This window comes from Labeo rohita, chromosome 19, assembly GCF_022985175.1.
Source record: "Labeo rohita strain BAU-BD-2019 chromosome 19, IGBB_LRoh.1.0, whole genome shotgun sequence".
NCBI classification, from domain to species: Eukaryota; Metazoa; Chordata; class Actinopteri; order Cypriniformes; family Cyprinidae; genus Labeo; species Labeo rohita.
In genome coordinates this window covers 11,080,164-11,098,565 of record NC_066887.1, presented here as the reverse complement: position 1 = coordinate 11,098,565, position 18,402 = coordinate 11,080,164, and the positions used below count along the sequence as shown (strand labels likewise).

At 35.5% G+C, this 18,402-nt stretch overlaps 1 protein-coding gene across 1 annotated transcript; it reads left to right on the top strand.

The window, feature by feature from the left end:
• Window positions 1-668: 668 nt before the first annotated feature.
• tmem106bb (transmembrane protein 106Bb) lies at window positions 669-7,419 on the top strand. Its single transcript, XM_051137538.1, has 8 exons — window positions 669-827; window positions 1,996-2,209; window positions 2,333-2,396; window positions 2,532-2,691; window positions 4,474-4,614; window positions 4,710-4,759; window positions 4,836-4,889; window positions 6,057-7,419. The coding sequence occupies exons 2-8, from the start codon at window positions 2,005-2,007 to the stop codon at window positions 6,184-6,186; spliced, it is 804 nt and encodes a 267-aa protein (XP_050993495.1). The 5' UTR covers window positions 669-827; window positions 1,996-2,004; the 3' UTR covers window positions 6,187-7,419.
• The last annotated feature ends 10,983 nt before the right edge of the window (window positions 7,420-18,402 follow it).

The following is an 18,402-nucleotide window of genomic DNA, read 5'->3' as shown; positions in this document are numbered from 1 at the left end:
CCATCCCATGTATGCTGTTTTGCCATACATTAGGGGACTACAAACTTATTTAGGCCAAGGGCACTGTAGTGGACACACACACACACGCTTGTTTTTGTGAATTGTGGGGACTTTTCCATAGACTTCTATAGATTTTATACTGACCAAACGATATTGTCTATCCCCTAACCCAACCCTAACCCTAAACCTAGCCCTCACAGAAAACATGTTTGCATCGTTACACTTTCAGATAAACATCATTTACTATTTTTAATAATTTTTTAACACTGTGTCAAAAATTTCAGGTTTTACTATCCTTGTGGGGACCAAAAACAAGTACACACACACAGACACACGAGTTCTGCATTTAGGCATGTCCTAATGTCTACATATCATACAAGTGCATTTACGTTGTTATAGTTTTGTTAATTAATTTACACAGCAATTATTTGCATATATTTGTTTTACATTAAATGTTAATAATTTTACTCAGTTTTAAAGGGGAGAGTCAAACATTTAGCTGTTAGAAATAAACCGCACTGTTGTTTAATCGCTTTTCTTTTTGCATGATTAGTATTATCACAATCCTGTTCGTCTAGTAAGAAGAATTTGCGCATTAATTCTAAATACGTTATTCGTCGTTCGTCCAGTGCGCCTTGCTGGCAGACAAACGTTGATATGTGGGTTACAGCCTGGTGGCGTATTAATAATTAATATTCATGATCTTAAGCTTTGGCTGTAGTATTAGTGTTCAGTCTTCAGAGAGACGACGCACTGCGCATGTCATTGCAAAAGATAAACGACAACTGCATGACCACAGAAGCGCTCCCTAATATTGATCCATTCAGGTAAGAACAGCATTAGTTTACATAAGTATTAATATTTGGTAAGAGGCAAATTCATTTTGATCGCAGGCATTGCATTTATCAACTGTTTCCGAGCAAACTAACCCGCTACGTCTGTACCTTAGCTTTGTTTTTAGCCAACCGGTCATTAGCGAATAGCAGTGCTCGCCTACGAACTCATGTGTCCAGGCCTACAGATGGCCTTCTGTCATTTTTATTTCCCCTTCCACTCATGACTGTCTCAGCCATGTAATCTAGAAGATACAGTAATCCGTGTAATGGTATGAAGAGTTGCTAGTTTCACTTCCTTTTTTTTCCCCTACGGAATCTCAGCTGTGATCGTGACTTAGTATCTCCTCAGTATTTATCTTAGATTTTATTCTCTACGAATTAAAGATATGTATTTTATATAATATTTTTGATATATAAAAGATTTTACTCTGTTCGAATACTTGTTCTATCCAGTTCTCCGTTAAAGTCCTGTTGTATTCGATTCTCTTCTAAGGATTCTGATGTATTTGATTCTCTGCTAAAGATTCTGTTCTAATCGATTCTCTTTTAAATATTCTCTTTTGGGTTCTCAATTTAAGATTTAAGATTCGATTTATTTCTCTGTTCTGTTTATTTGTTTGTTCTCTGCGTTTGATTATCCAAGATATTCTAGTGTATTTAATTCTGTGTTAAAGACTGTTCTGTTCGTTTCTCTATTCAAGATTCGGTTATATTTGATTCTGTGTTAAAGATTCTGCTTTATTTGTTTCTTTAGATTTTCTATTCGGATTCTCTCTTCAAGATTCCATTCTATTTGATTCTCTATTAAATACTCTGTTTCGTTCTTAATGAAAGATTCTGTTTTGTATCAGAGAAGATTCTGGTATGTTTCATTACTGAGTGGACGTTCTGTTTCATTCTGTTCACATCTTTGTAAAAGTGTATGTTGTGTTTGATTCTCAAATAGGTTTATTTGATTCTAAAGATTCTGACTGTTTACTGTTTCATTTTATTGCATGCTTTGTTAAAGATTCTATTTTATATGATTCCCAACAAAAGATTCAGTTCTATTATTTATTAAATATTCTGTTCTGAATTGTTTTGGTGGTATTAAATATGAAGAGTATTTGGTTTTATACCATAATTAGCATTTTTCTCCCATCTTTGCTCTCATCACCAGGTGTAAAAAATGGGGAAGGCTATTTCCCACCTGCCGAAGCATACTTGTCATGATGAGTGTAAGGACAGCCTGACCTCATCGCCCGGGTACAGTGCCATGCAGAGTGATGACAATAAGAACGGGGGAGACGTGTCTCAGTTCCCTTACGTGGAGTTCACTGGCCGAGACAGCGTCACCTGCCCCACATGCCAAGGCACTGGAAGGATCCCGCGAGGTACATTCCTAAACTCAGTTTAGAACACTTCGTCTAGAGCGTTCCTGTTAATTGACATATTTTAAAAGTAGCCCAAATGTCATCTCCCACTGAAAATGTACACCATGTGACATGTTTATGCAGGCCAAGAAAATCAGCTGGTGGCCCTGATCCCATACAGCGACCAGAGGCTGAGACCAAGAAGAACGTAAGAAACCTTGAAAGATTTTTATCCTATTGTATTTTGTTAAATTAGTTCATTATTAAACATCTTATGTTTGTTTTATGTTCTAGAATAATGATTGAGCTCTGTGACTAAATCTGTGTTATTTATGTCTCACAGCAAACTGTACGTGACCGCTTCGGTCATCGTGTGTCTGCTGCTTTCCAGCCTGGCTGTGTTCTTCCTGTTCCCACGTTCCATTGATGTCGACTATGTGGGAGTGAAGTCGGTCTACGTGTCCTATGACAAGAGCAAACGCATTGTGTATCTCAATGTCACTGTAAGTTCCTGCAGAGCAATTATCACTGAACACAAGTAATGTTTTTAAAAGTGTTATAGTGTATCTGCTTTAGAAGGAAATTTAAGAGATCTCAATTAAGAAGACGTCATTTAAAGGACAAGTTCACTTCCAGAACAAAAATTTACAGATAATTTACTCACCCTTTTGTTATCCAAGATGTTCATGTCTTTCTTTCTTCAGTCATAAAGAGGAAAACAAGTTTTTTGAGGAAAACATTTCTGAAATGTTCTCTATATAGTGGACTTCTATGGTGCCCGTGAGTTTGAACTTCCAAAATGCAGTTTCAATGCAGCTTCAAAGGGCTCTAAATGATCCCAGCTGAGAAAGAATGGTCTTATCTAGCAAAACAATCAGTTGTTTTCTAAAAAAAAACTACAATTTATATACCTTTTAACCTCAAATGCTCATCTTGTCTAGCTCTGCGATGTGCATGCGTACTCTGTGTAATCCGGGTAATCCTGTGTAAATTTTTTTTTTAGAGAATAACCAATTGTTTCACTAGACAATACCCGTCTTCTTTGGCTGGGATCATTTAGAGCCCTTTGAAGCAGCATTTAAACTGCATTTTGGAAGTTCAAACCCATGGGCACCATAGAAGTCCATTACATAGAGAACTTTCCTTAAATGTTTTCCTCATGAAACATAATTTCTTTACGACTGAAGAAAGGAAGACATCTTGGATGACAAGGTGGTGAGTAAATTATCTGTACATTTTTGTTCTGGAAGTGAACTTCTCCTTTAAGGCTGGAATACACTATACCAGGGGTGCCCAATCCTGTTCCTGGAGATCGACCTTCCTGCAGAGTTTACTTCCAACCCTGATCACACACACCTGTCTGTAATTATCAAGCGCTTCTTCAGATCCTAATTAGTTGGTTCAGGTGTGTTTGATCAGGGTTGGAGCTGAACTCTGCAGGAGTGTCAATCTCCAGGAACAGGGCTGAGCACCCCTGCACTATACTGAACAGATTTTTAAACACTAGGCATCATATCTTTGCCTTTTAAAATTTTTAAATGGTTGGATATAAAAAAATATTGGCATCATACACTAAAAAACAAGTGAGGATCACACACTAACAGACTTTCAGGTTGTTACGAACACAAGAAGCTCAAGCAGAAACATGCGCCTCAGGTGAAACCAGATGCGTGTCAAATCAAAACAATATGTGTTCTAAAATCGGCTCAAAATATCAAAGATATTTGATATCCTCAGACTGGATGGATTCATAGCATGAAGCTAAACAAAAAAAAAAAAAAATCAGAGTCTGTGCCCATCATACACACTGTGGTTTTATTAGGAATATGTCAACTCCACTTGCCTGAAATATGGAACTTCATTTAATTGACAAATGCTTTTCATCAGCAACATTTTTTCACCACTGAAAAGGAGAGGATAATTTTGAATGGTAGTTTTGAATGTCAAAAACGATGTGAAAATTTATTGACATCTTTGTCAGCAAATAAACATTTATTTGAAAATGGGATGATTTGGAAAAACATCTGGTCATCTATTTGATTCTCTGTTGAATATTCTGGTCTATTCAGTTCTCAGTTAAAGATTCAATCAAATTAAAAGAGATTCTATTCATGATTCTCTATTCATGATTTTATTATATTGTATTTTCTGTTAAATATTCTATTTCTATTTTCTTTTAAATATTCTTTTCTGTTCTATTTTTTTTTAGACATTCTGTGTCTCTTGCTTTATCTAGCTTTGATAATTCAGCTTGTTTATTCTGTTTGTCTTTCTTTCTTTTAAAGAACTCATTGAATATTACAAACAACAACTATTACTCGGTGGACGTGGCCAACATCACAGCCCAGGTGCAGTTTTCCAAGACTGTGATTGGAAAAACCCGCATTAGCAACATAACCACTATTGGCCCTCTGGATATGAAGCAGGTAGAGCTTTACTTGAACTAGCAGTTTAAATAGCATATATATAAACATTAATCATTACTTTTGTAATAATTTTTTTTATTTTTATTTTTTGTCAGATTGACTACATGGTGCCCACCACTATTGCAGATGAAATGAGCTATATGTAGTAAGTTTTCACACTGTTCATACATGAGGCGTAATAAATAAGCATTTTTTTCTGACATATTTACTCTGTTTTTCAGTGACTACTGTACCCTGCAGAGCATCAAAGTGCACAACATTGTGGTTATGATGCAGTAAGTATTGTGCAAAACACATATGTTATACTTTAAAGGGATAGTTTACCCCCAAAATTCTGTCATTAATTATTCACCCTCATCTGGTTCCAAAACCGTAAGACCTTTGTTCATCTCTGGAACACAAATTAAGATATTTTTGATGAAATCCGAGAGATTTCTGACCCTGCGTAGACAGGGACGCAACTACCATATTCAAGGCCCAGAAAGGTAGTAAAAATGTGACATCTGTGGTTCAACCTCAAGGTCCCCCTGTAGCCAAAATTTGTATTCCTTAAAACTGATCTTTTATCATCAAAATGACATATTTAAATGTTTTTTCTTGTGAAAATAATTTTCTCATGTCTTAAAACAGCTTGAATGTAACCCCCCCTTGCCTCATTTACTATACACGGATCTATGAATATGCAAATTAGCCCCGGCCCCATGCAGTCACACCAGGCGAACCCCCTGATCCACTAACTGAACTGTAGTAAACGCGATATAATGGCGAAACACGGATAATGACTGATAAAACTATGTTTTTACTAGCGGACAACTACAGTAGATACTGTAACATTTGTTAAAGTTACTTACTCTGACTCCAGGTTACTTTTACACAGTTGCAGTGGGTTATTTTTCAAGTTAGCAGTTAGCGCCTAGCAGTTGTGCTCTATTTATAGCTCCATATGTGCTATTAAATGCTTTATTTAATATTTGGTAATTTATTCTTTGATGTGATTGGTTACTTAAGTTTGTGACGTAGCAAAATAAGGGCTGTTTCAAACCGCATTTCTGGGACAGCCTTTGGGAAACTACAGTTTTAAGGAGAAAATACTCAGCAATGGTGTTGATTAATGGACTGGCACATGGTTTGCCTAAAAGCATATTAAAAACACCACATAGACAAATAAACAACATAAAAATCTTACATTTTCACTACAGGGGGACTTTAATTTTATGAAGCAATGTGTTTTATGAACAATTAGTTGTGTTGCTGTCTAAGCAGGGTCAGAATGCTCTGATTTGATAAAAAAATCTTAATTTGTGTTCTGAAGATAAACAAAGGTCTTACTGGTTTGAAACGACATGAGGGTGAGTAATTAATGACAGAATTTTAATTTTTGAGTAAACTAACCCTTTAATGTGCTTGGTTTACTTGTACTAACTTGGCTTGTTGGTTTGCAGGATAACCGTCACTACTGTGTACTTTGGCCATGCTGAGCAGGTGTCTCAGGAGATGTACCAGTATGTGGATTGTGGAGAAAACACTACTGCTCTGCATGAGTACAGTCTGAATACTCCTTTGGGAGGTTAGAGCTGAGCCTGATAGTGTAACCCGTCACCCTGTCCCTCACCGCTCCACTCCATGTGTCATTGTTTTGGCAAAACTGGTTGAGGGTTTACTGCACTTCTGCTAGTTAACCACTAGATGTCAGGCTGTTTTCAATTCACAAATGATGCACTTTATGGTCCATGTTCTCCAAGCAATATGAACATTGCGAGGTCTTGTAGTTCTCATTCCAATTCACTTTGCCAAACTGAATCGTTTGTTATTGTGACGGTACAAATTGCAATTTGACAAAGTTCCCTTTTTTCAAGCAGTATTTAAAATGATGTAATGATGTATTTGACGACCAAATGTGCTTTGGGTTATTATATTTATTTCTATAATTTTGAACCTAATATTAATTTTGGTTTCAGTGACGGGATCAATCTTAACCCAAATACCCTAAAAGGAGTTTTTGCAATGGAAATATTCTGGAAAATTGGGTTACCCGAGTTGCTGTTAATGCCTCGCGCCACAGATTTGTTTCAAACGCAGAAGCTGCATTACATAATGCTGTTTTATAAGGGGCATATTTGTGATTACTTTCAGCTACTATGTGTGTTTCATACAAAAGGATCACGTGACACCAGAGGGAATGTCACTGCAGATAGTGCACAAGTTGGTAAAAGTAAACTGCTTTGATCTATTTATTTTGTTTGCACTTTGATAGCATAGTTTCTCATTGTTACAGTTTATAATCTGTCGATCTCTCCATGAGAAAATGCCTCTAAATGCAAACTGATAAAGCACTAATTATGTAGAACAACAATCACTGGGATCTGAGAGCATCCGGCTGCTTGCATGATAAGAGGATAGTATGAAATGATCATTCCCATTTCTTATAATGTTCAGAATTTAAATGCATTTTACGGAAATGTAGAAGTTTGCTCATTAAAACTAGATGTGATGTTTAGATTGAAAGAACCTTGATAACATTTTTAACATTTCTCAGACTGGAACTTTACATTTTTAAACATTTTAATCATGTTGTAAAGGAGCTCCACAGATTATTTTTGCTTAAAGATGGTCTATTTACATTGTGATAGAAGTGGCTGCTAACATGACGTGGCATTTTTGCAGTTCATAACAACCGCTGGCTTAATGTACATGTTTATATGTAACACTTGTGATTTTTGAGAAAAGTGGTTTGGACTGCTTTAGAGATACACTGAAATGACATGATGCTGACTGGTTTCCATTAAATAAACCTGTTTGGAGTCACTTGTCCATTTTTTATTGCTATATGTGAGAAGAATAATTACTAATTCAACAAATTCATTTTAGAATGTTAAGGTTTTTCTTAATGAAATGTTATTGTATGTTTCAGATAAATTCATATTTTTATATAAAACCACACAATACACACTGTGGGCCTCATTCATGAAAATGTTAGTATTTTCAAATTTACCACTTAATTTACCACCATAGTTCTGTGTTCTTTTTGGCAAACTGATGACACTGAATTATAATTCACAAATAATAATTCACAAGTTTGCCCTGTCTTTTTTTTTTTTTTTTTTTGGTAACTGTACAACTCGCAGCGCTCCTCGCTGTCACTTTTTACCCAGCTGTCCAATCAATGGAGGACCGGAAACTAACAATGAAATTAAAGGAGAAGTTCACTTCCAGAACAAAAATGTACAGATAATCAGCTCACCCTATTGTCATCCAAGATGTTCATGTCTTTCTTTCTTCCGGTGATAAGAAATTGTGTTTCTTGGGGAAAACATTTCAGAAATGTTCTCCATATAATGGACTTCAATGGTGCCCCCAAGTTTGAACTTCCAAAATGTAGTTTAAATGCAGCTTCAAATGGTTCTAAACGATCCCAGTCGAGGAAGAAGGGTCTTATATCTAACAAAATAATCAGTAAGTTTTGAAACAAATTGACAATTTATATACTTTTTAACCTCGAATGCTCGTCTAGGCCTGCATGAACTATTTACGGGTCAATACAGTTAGGGTATGTCAAAAAACTCCCATCTTGTTTTCTTCCCCAACTTCGCTGCAAAAGTACCGACCCAGTGTTTACAAAGTGAACATGCAAAGATCAAATGTCCTTTACAAAAAAAAAAAATATATATATATATATAAAACAGCTATGTAGTACGATTTTGACTTTGAAGAAGAAAACGAGATGGGAGTTTTTTCCGACCTACCCTAACCCGGATTACACAGAGTACGCATGCGCATCGCAGAGACGAGACAAGACGAGCATTTGAGGTTAAAAAGTACAGAAATTGTCAATTTGTTTCATAAATGACCGATTGTTTCGCTAGATAAGACCCTTCTTCCTCAGCTGGGATCGTTTAGAGTCATCTGAAGCTGCATTTAACTTGGGGACACCATTAAAGTCCACTATATGGAGAGAAATCCTGAAATGTTTTCCTTAAGAAACATAATTTCTTTACGACTTAAGAAAGACAGACATGAACATCTTGGATGACAAAGGGGTAAGCAAATTATCTCTAAATTTTTGTTCTGGAAGTGAACTTCTCCTTTAACCACTAACCATCCCACTTGTACAACAGAACAACAATGGATAAGTTACTATTGCTGGTTACCTACATTTTATATTCAATGATATTCTTCAAAATGAGATACTAGTAATATGTTACTGTCGTGGATCATAGCAATCAGAGCGTCTCAGCTGGAAAAAACGCTCTCAAGCGCCACCAGCTCGCTGTTTTCAGAAAAGCGCCGGGCATTTTTTTCAGATGGCTAAAAGCGCATAGGTGGACACACGTCAAAGGAGAAGTCCACTTCCAGAACAACAATTTACAAATAATTTACTTACTCCCTTGTCATCCAAGATGTTCACGTTTTTCTTTCTTCTGTCGTAAAGAAATTATGTTTTTGAGGAAAACATTTCAGCATTTTTCTCTCTATATAATGGACTGATGTGGTGCCCTGATTTTGACCTTTCCAAAATGCAGTTTAAATGCAGCTTCAAACGATCCCAGCCAAGAAAGAAGGGTCTTAACAATCGGTTATTTTAATAAAAAGAATACAATTTATATACTTTTTAATGCCAAATGCTCGTCTTGTCTTGCTCTGTCTGGACTGTTTTTGTTCCGGTTCATGACAGTTAGGGTATGTTGAAAAACTCCCATCTCATGTTCTTCCTTCGAAATCGTCCTATATCGCTGTTTTACCTTTTTTGTTAAAGGGGTCATCTGATGCTAAGTTCACTGTTACATGTTGTTTGAACATTAATGTGTGTTGGCAGTGTATGTACAAATCTACCCTATGATGATAAAAATCCATGCAGTGGTTTTTAATTAATCGGTAAAAATAATATCCCCTTTTTCAAATCACGCCATTCTCAGATGCCTGTCGGTGCGGCGTCACACCCACAGAGGCCGCTCCCACGATAGTTGATTGACTTGAGTGTCTTACCTAAGATCAGCTGTAACAGTCAGACCTCCATATTTTGATGCCGGAGCAGGGATGTAAGTTAGACAAGAATTGAGCAATTGAGGTGTTGTGTTGCTGGATATAATAATGAACATAGTGGTTGTCATTTACTACCAACATCTGAGCCGCTGAAGATGCAGTGGATTACGTTTGTTTGTGAATGGAACGCGCCTCCCGGTCTAACGTTACATATATCCATCTATGTTCGTGCGAATCATTCGTGATCCAGCTTCACTTACAGCAGAAGTGAGTAAAAGGGTTTTTTTATGAATCTTTGCGATTGCCTAAATGCGGCTAATGTAAACAGGCTCATCAATCCACAGAGAGAAGAGAGGGGCGGGGCGAGCAGAGCTCATTTGCATTTAAAGCAGCCTCGACCAGAATGGGATGATTATTGCAGAGCTGATTTTGGCAAGGTAAAAAGGGTGTTGTTTTACACAAACATTGAGATTTTTTCACCAAAGTATATTATAGACTTTTCATTAAGACCCTAAAGAATCATATAAACTTGTGGAAAACGGGCATCCGATGACCCCTTTAAGGGTGTTTGATCTTCTTTGCATGTTCACTTTGCAAAGACTGGGTCGGTACTTCTGCAGCGATGTAGGATGATTTTGAAAGGATTTTTGAAGTTGAGGAAGAAAATACAATTGGAGTTTTTCGACATACCCTAACTGTCTTGAACCAGAGTTCAGGGAGAGAAAGGCAAGATGAGCGTTTGAGATTAAAAAGTATTTAAATTGTATTTTTTTAATGAAAATAACCGATCGTTTCACTAGGTAAGACCCTTCTTCCTCGGCCGGGATCGTTTGAAGCCGCATTTTGGAAGTTCAAACTCAGGGCACCATAGCAGTCCATTATATGGAGAAAAATCCTAAAATGTTTTCCTCAAAAAACATAATTTCTTCACGACTGAAGAAAGAAAGACATGAACATGTTGGATGACAAGGGGGTGAGTACATTATATGTGAATCTTTGTTTTGGAAGTAGACTTTTAAATTAAATTAATATTTATTGTTAGACATATTGCCTATTAATCTTTTTTGCATTTATGCATTATACTGGAATCAAACCTGAGAAGGGAGTCCTCAGCATTTCTGATGTGCACAGGAAGGTCTGTTTCAATCAGATTACAGTTACTTTTTATGGATTACCTAATTTTATATTATCCACGCAATGGCATTACATTATTTACAATTTATTCACCTTATTCTTCAATGAGGAAGTAAGCCTAAGGATGAGACTTCCGGTTACAATGTGCAGAAAACGGTAAAACTGTTTGCACTAGAAACTAGTGTGTTTATAATGAAGATAAAACATTAGAATAATATGGTAACACACCAGTTTGCAATATTAAGCAGCAAAACGAGCTGTTTTGTACATTTTTTGTTTAAAAAATGGCCGCGTCCGCTCTTACGGGAAAAATAAGGTGGATAAACATATATGTATTTCAAATACATGCACTTATTCTATGGAATATTCTGCACTTTATTTCTCTGGATAAAAGTATTTGATTGTGAAAGACTGGAAACATGGATCTACTCGGCAATTAAAAATGTTAGAGCAACATATATAATTGAAGCGCAAATAACTCCACGCAATTAGGTAGTTTCATTTCCTATGCTTCACCATGACAACAATAAAGTAATCATGTACAATTAGGTATTGTAACACACAGTCTAATTAGTGTTATTTCATAACCCGAACACTTACCGTAACCATTATTTAGAGTTTATAGAATGGCAGTTCAAACGGAGCATGCTTTTATTAGCTAGCAAAAGCAACGTATCAAGGGCATAGACAAATTACACAATGGTTGTCATGGAGACAGAACTGTCAATAAGAGGCGTAATTTCTGTTCAGTTACGCTATAATTATGCCGCAATTGCTCGTCTTTTTAAATAGAGGTTTTTTAAAACTACAGAATTGTTTATAGGCACTGGTAAACTTTTAGAAAGATTTACCAGTGTATCTAGATTTGCTAGATATAAATGTGAACATATGCTAGCACTTCATAATCATAACTTCAAAGTGAGGCGTATGATTACTTTATGGCCTGCAGTGATCCTCACAATTACTTACTGATGACTTATAAATGTGTTTGTTTTGCCACAAGAGGGAGTTATGAGTATTATCTCAGGCCCCTTGAGTGATCTCTTTTATTATGGAGGGATTTGCATAATGCACTGATGAGTTTATAGCACATGATCAAATTTTCAGCTGAGGAATGAGGTTTTGGTTTATCATTCACAGATCCACAGAGACCCAGATCTGTCCAAAGCACAGATCCCTCGAATGATGGTTGTCATGGAGACTGAACTGCAAGTGAAGAGACAACTGAACTCTGTGGGGCAATTGTGCCGCAAATACACATAATTATCATAATCATAACTATATGCATTATATGAGCAAGCCTGAGATTTGGTGTAATCATTTACTATAGTCTTATCTGTGAAATGTTTTATTTTAAATCATGGTAACTTACAGTACCAGGAAGGAAGTTTAACTTAACAGCATGACTTGGCACACCCAGAAAAAAACATTAAAAGATTTTCTGTGGTACTCGACAACATGCCACAGATACTATTGACTGGAGTTCAATTACGAAGAAGTGTTTTGGAAAATTCTTTTGAACACAGGTTGTTTACTGGTCTCGTTTTCTGTCAAAATGACGCTTGATACTGTTTAAACATGTACTTCTTTCACATTTTAAAATTAAAGTTCCATTAAAATGGACGTATGGGAGTTACGTAGTGACCAGAAAAAAAGATATATGATATCATAAAAAATTATATATGAATGAGCTTCTGAAACCACAGAAAATGAAATAAATAAAAACAAAAAAAGTTACTGAGGCAATATTTCTCATTTTCTTCTATATTAACTTGACATACAAAAATAACTAAAATTGAAATAAAAATGTTACAGTGTAAAAAAAAAAAGTTGTTTCAACTTAAAAAACTAAGTGTTTATGCTGCCTTAAAGGGGTCCTATTATGCTCTTTTACAAAGTCTTGATTTTGTTTTAGGGGTGTACTAGAACATGCTTTCATGCTTGGTGGTTAAAAAAATGCATTATTTTTAACATAATTTACATTATTACAAAACATTTCTCCCAGCCTGACACATAAGGCTTGATTAGTTCTGGGTTTAATGAAGGCCCGCCTTCCGAAAAAACAAAATGTGTTGTGATTGGTTAGCTATCCCACTGCATTGCGATTGGCGAACAGCTTAGACCGTATTTCAGTACTGCCACGCCCCTTGTCAAAGAAGCAAGTTCCGTGTACAACTGTTAGCGCAAGCTAGATTAAAGTGATTCTTACGTTTTAAATATGGATATTTTTCTTACAAAAATGCATCGATTCGCAACAGGAGGCTTTTATTAACCCCCCTGGAGGGGGGTCAATAAAGCTTGGTAATGCCAGGATAAATTTTAAAATAACTCTGATTGCATTCATCTGACAGAAGGAAGTCATATACACATAGGATGCATGGAGGGTGAGTAAATAATACGCTACAGTAGTGTTGGATCCTATCATCAGCCTTGCACGATTGCCAATACATGATATTATCGTGCTAATGTATTCAGTTTACATACTTAGTTTGATTGCCCAAAACCAGCTCCAGCAGCTAAAAGCAGCCTAACATTATCAAAGAACATCATCACTGATTAGCCTAGCCTAGTCTAGTGTAAGTTTATGCATTTTAAAAAAACACTGTATGATGAATAAATCTCTTACCACACACTGTAGCGCGTTATGGCTCCTACGTGCAACCAGAGTAGATCGGCATGTGTTTCGACCCCCTGTACTGCACACGTCTGGGGCGCATTACAACTCTGAAGTGGCCACTCTAGTCAATGCTTTTGTTTATACCCACCATGCTGCAGCTCGTTGAAGCGGTTCTCCGCGCTGCAACATTAAAGTTTGGCTAATCCCCCACCTCATCCCTACCCTCCCTCCAACAATTCAAATTTCCGTGGGCAGGATTAAATTTAATGATATTCTAATGGACCGCGTTGTGACATCATTGCATGTGGAAAACAAACAAACGTTCATTGTAGTTCTTGAAAAGGGATTTTTTAAAAAAAGAAATATCTCCTTTTGGAGTGGACTTTAAGATTTGTAACTTTGTAGATCTTTTTTATGCCCAACGATACACACCACACACTGACTAGAGTTGAAAAAGCATAATAACTTAAAATTTTTAGTTTAGTCAACATGAAATGTTAAGTTGTACTACTTAAAATATGAATATTTGAGTTGAGTAAACTTAAAATTTTAAGGCAGCATGAACACTTACTTTTTTAAGTTGAAACAAATTTTTTTTTAAGTTGTTTTTTTTTTCAGTGTATAGACAAAAATAAAAAAGAAAACTGAAAATATTAAATTAAAATACAATTTAAAATAATAATAAAAACTATAATAGTATGTCAGTGATACTGAAATTATCACAGTTCATAGGTTCAACGGCCTCTTCTGGTCATTTTGTATATTACCGTTGACAAGCTCACTAGCTTCAGCTGGGGCTGAACTACCCATTGCAGCCTAGCGCTACTAAGGAAGCCTGCCACCAATGCACCCGCGACCATCTGCTTTCGTGACTTCGCTTGTCCTGATTATTGTAAATAAACTATCATCTGAATTTGCACTTAAATCCATTTTGTTCTTCCTGATAGAAATAACACTGGTCTAGATCCAAACTCTGTCTCCACTAACTTACTACACTGTAAAAAATAAAAAAACACAATTTGTTGAGTCAGTTTATAATAATTTGTTACCCTGCTGCCTTAAAATTTTAAGTTCAGTCAACTAAAATAAGTTTAGTCAACTTGAAATGTTAAGTTGTACTAAGTACCAACTTAGATATTTGTGTTTGCTAAAATTAACAGATGGGTAAGTAACCCAGCTGCCTTAAAATTTTAAGTTGATTCAACTCAAATATCTAAGTTGTCACTTAGTATAATTAAACATTTCAAGTTGAATAAACGTTTTTTGAGTTGACTGAACTTAAAATTTTTAAGGCAGCCAGGTTACAAATTATTTTAAGTTGACTCAACAAATTGTTTTTTACAGTGTAACTAACTAAATAAATAAACTTAAATCTATATATATATTTTTAAAAGATATATTGGTAACACTTTACAATAAGGTTCCATCAGTTAATGTTGGTTAATTTATTAAAGGGGTCATCGGATGCCCATTTTCCACAAGTTGATATGATTCTTTAGGGTCTTAATGAAAAGTCTATAATATACTTTGGTTAAAAATTCTCAGTGGTTGTGTAAAACAACACCCTTTTTACCTTGTCAAAATGAGCTCTGCAAAAATCATCTCATTCTGAGGGATTGTTCCTTTAAATGCAAATGAGCTCTGCTCGCCCCGCCCCTCTCTTCTCTCTGTGGAGTGACGAGCTGCTCGGAGAGATTGTTTACTTTAGCTGCCAAACTTGCTAACTAGCACATTATTAGTAAAGGTAATTGCAGAGATATATAAAAACCCCTTATACTCACTTCTGCTGTAAGTGAAGCTGGATCACGAATGATTTGCGCGAACATAGACGGATATATGTAGATCGGGAGGCGCATTCCCTTTACAAACAAACGTAATCCACTGCATCTTCAGCGGCTCAGATGTCGGGAGTAAATGAGGACCACTATGTTCATTATTACATCCAGCAACACAACACCTCAATCGCTCAATCTGAGATATTCTTGTCTAACTTACATCCCTGCTCCAGCATCGAAACAACAGAGGTCGGACTGTTACAGCTGATCTGAGGTAAAACACTCATGTCAATCAACTATCGTAGGAGCGGCCTCTGTGGGGGTGACGCCACACCAACAGGCATCAGACAGGATATTATTTTTACAGATTAATTAAAAACCACTGCATGGATTTTTATCATTATAGGGTAGATTTGTACATACACTGCCAACACACAATGTTCAAACAACATGTAAAAATGAAGTTTGCATCTGATGACCCCTTTAACTAACATGAATAAACAATGAGCAATACATTTATTACAGTATTTGTTAATGTTATTTGATTAAAATAGCCATTCATTGTTTTAGTGCATTAAGTCACATTAACAAACACTTTTGTTTTTATTTTAATAATGCATTAGTAAATGTTAAATTTAACATTAACTTAGATTAAAAAATGCAGTAGAAGTATTGTGCCGTCTTAGTTCACGTTAACTTAATGTTAGCTAAATTTATATACATAACTTTTGCAAAGAAATCGGCATAATTATCTTTTTAAAAACATGTATAAAAACATGCATTATCATAAATAATTGTCCTTTGGAACATTTTTAAAACTTTTTTTTGCACTTTTGTTTGGAATGATCATATAGCCTGAAAGTTTTGAACCCTAATTTGTATGGATCTAAGAGGCACATGCATCTCTAAATGAACTTTAGTGTGTGATGCATATAGTGGTCATATAACATCTGACAACTTGTTGCATTCAGTTTGTGCAGCGCTGCAAGAGAGCGAGAGAGAGAAAAATGTGTGTGAAGAAACAAAAGCTGACTATTTTGTTTGTTGCTGTAAGTGTGAATGCAGCTGTTTACCAAGTGACAACCTGGTCTTCTACCATAGGCAAATTTGGTCTTAGCGACACACAAGAACCATGATTCACAGCACAACATATAGCGCATATGAGTCCTGCTTCTTTAAGTAAAATGTTTTATGGGTAAGGCACTGATAATGTGGCCATATGACATATTTATTTGATGGAACAGCTGATAAATTATACAGTAAAGCGGATATACAGAAAACAGCACTTGGTGAGTCATTCCACATCCGGTGTTATTTGTTTTGTCTTAGACAAGATGATTTGAAAAAATGATTTAACAATAAATAATAAATTTAACAATAAATGCCAGCCTTTACCAGCTATATATATATATATATATATATATATATATATATATCATTAATGGAATCTTATATTAAATGGTAAATAAATGGCATGGTTTGCACCATATGTAAGTTTTAAAAAAAAATGTCAACAATCTACTACAAGCCTTCTGCCACTAGGTCTAGGCCTGATGCAGGCGTGGTTTTTGATGGTTTGGTTTGACAGGCTTGGTCTACATATGGTTTCTTTTCTTTTATTATACATTTCATATGCTATTCTCTTTGCATAACATGCCTTAAAATGACAAGTCACGTCTGGTTCCCTCATCACCAGGCAGTTATCCCTGATCATTTAAGTACCTGGCTTGTTGGGTGGGGTATTAAACGTTCTGACTAACTGTGGATGCTTCATTCACACAGGTTTACCACTATCCTCTGCAGGTTAATCAAAGGTTAATATCTTAGAACACTCTTTGATTGCAGCAAACATCTGTACAGTATATGACAGTTACACCCTTGACTTCCTGAGAGATGCTGAAGAGCCAAAAATACCAAAAGTTTCCTTTTTAGTCACATGGGTAAACCATGTGTCAGTGCAGGATTTGCTCCATGAATTAACTGCTTGTTTCTTGTTTAGAGTGAGACCCTTCATCGTCCATTGTCGTGTTTTTCCCAGTGGTTTTTATATTTTTTCTACCTAACCTAATTTAACCTCAACCCCACCCATCTTACTGAATGACTTTTTCCAGCTGCAGCTGAGATATTTCCAACCTATTTTATGATATATGTCCAGTACTGATGGAAAATAAGCTATGACAGTGTCTTGTCCGCTATTAATTGCGTATTTATTTTTCTCAGAAAAAGTTGTAATGCAAAATTTTTATGGGGCTCACTATGGTAGATGTGCATGTATTTATACAAAAAATGAGGTAATGTGGTAGTGTATATATCACAGCGTGCAAAATGTGTGAGATTCTTGTTGTGCAACAGTGTGTGAACCTTTAAGGCTCTGTATATATTTAGGATTTGGCAGTATCCCATGTGGGAGCGTGTTTCTGCCACTGAATATTAAAAAAAATAAATAAATCTAAAATAAATCTAATTCTGATGTTTTTTTTGTTTTTTTTAAATTGTGTGATATATTCTGACTTTATTTCTCACAATTGCGAGTTTATATCTCACAATTATGAGAAACAAAGCTATAAATTGCGAGAAAAAACTCAAAATTGCGAGATACAGACATGCAGTTGTCAGAATTGTGTTTATATCTCGCAATTCTAAATGTATTTTGTGCAATTGTGAGTTTATATCTCAATTCTGAGAAAAGCAATAAATTTGCAATTGTGAGAAATAAAGTCAGAATTGTAAGATACAAATATGCACTTCTTAGAAAAAAAGTCAGAATTGTTGGTTTATATCTCGCCAATTCTAAATTTATTTCACCCAATTGCGAGTTTATATCTCACAATTCTGAGAAAAAAGCCATAAACTCACAATTGTTAAAAAATGTCAGAATTATGAGATATAAACATGCAGTTCTGAGAAAAAAAAAAAAAATTTTGAGCTTATTTCTCACAATTCTTAATTTATTTCACGCAGTTGTGTTTATATCCTGCAATTCTCACTCTATATCCAACTATCCTTCTCAAAATTTCGTGATGACTTTATTTCTCGCAATTGTGAGTTTATATCCTGCAATTCTGACTTTATAACTCATAATTGCGAGTTTCTAACAATTATAAAATATCTAACAATATCTGACAATACGAATATCTAACAGTTCGGAGACAAAAGCTATAAACTCACAATTGCGAGTTCTGAAATTCTGAAAAGTCAAAATTGCAAGATACAAACAAGCAGTTCTTAGAAAAAAAGTCAGAATTGTGACTTTATATCTCGCAATTCTAAATTTATTTTACG

What these genes read in the sequence shown, in the direction of transcription:
- tmem106bb (XM_051137538.1), top strand. Translation starts at nt 2,005, where the DNA reads ATGGGGAAGGCTATTTCCCACCTGCCGAAGCATACTTGTCATGATGAG. An exon ending in AGGCTGAGACCAAGAAGAAC is followed by an intron (nt 2,397 to 2,531) that starts GTAAGAAACCTT and finishes TATGTCTCACAG; the next exon opens with CAAACTGTACGTGACCGCTT. An exon ending in AACATTGTGGTTATGATGCA is followed by an intron (nt 4,890 to 6,056) that starts GTAAGTATTGTG and finishes GTTGGTTTGCAG; the next exon opens with GATAACCGTCACTACTGTGT.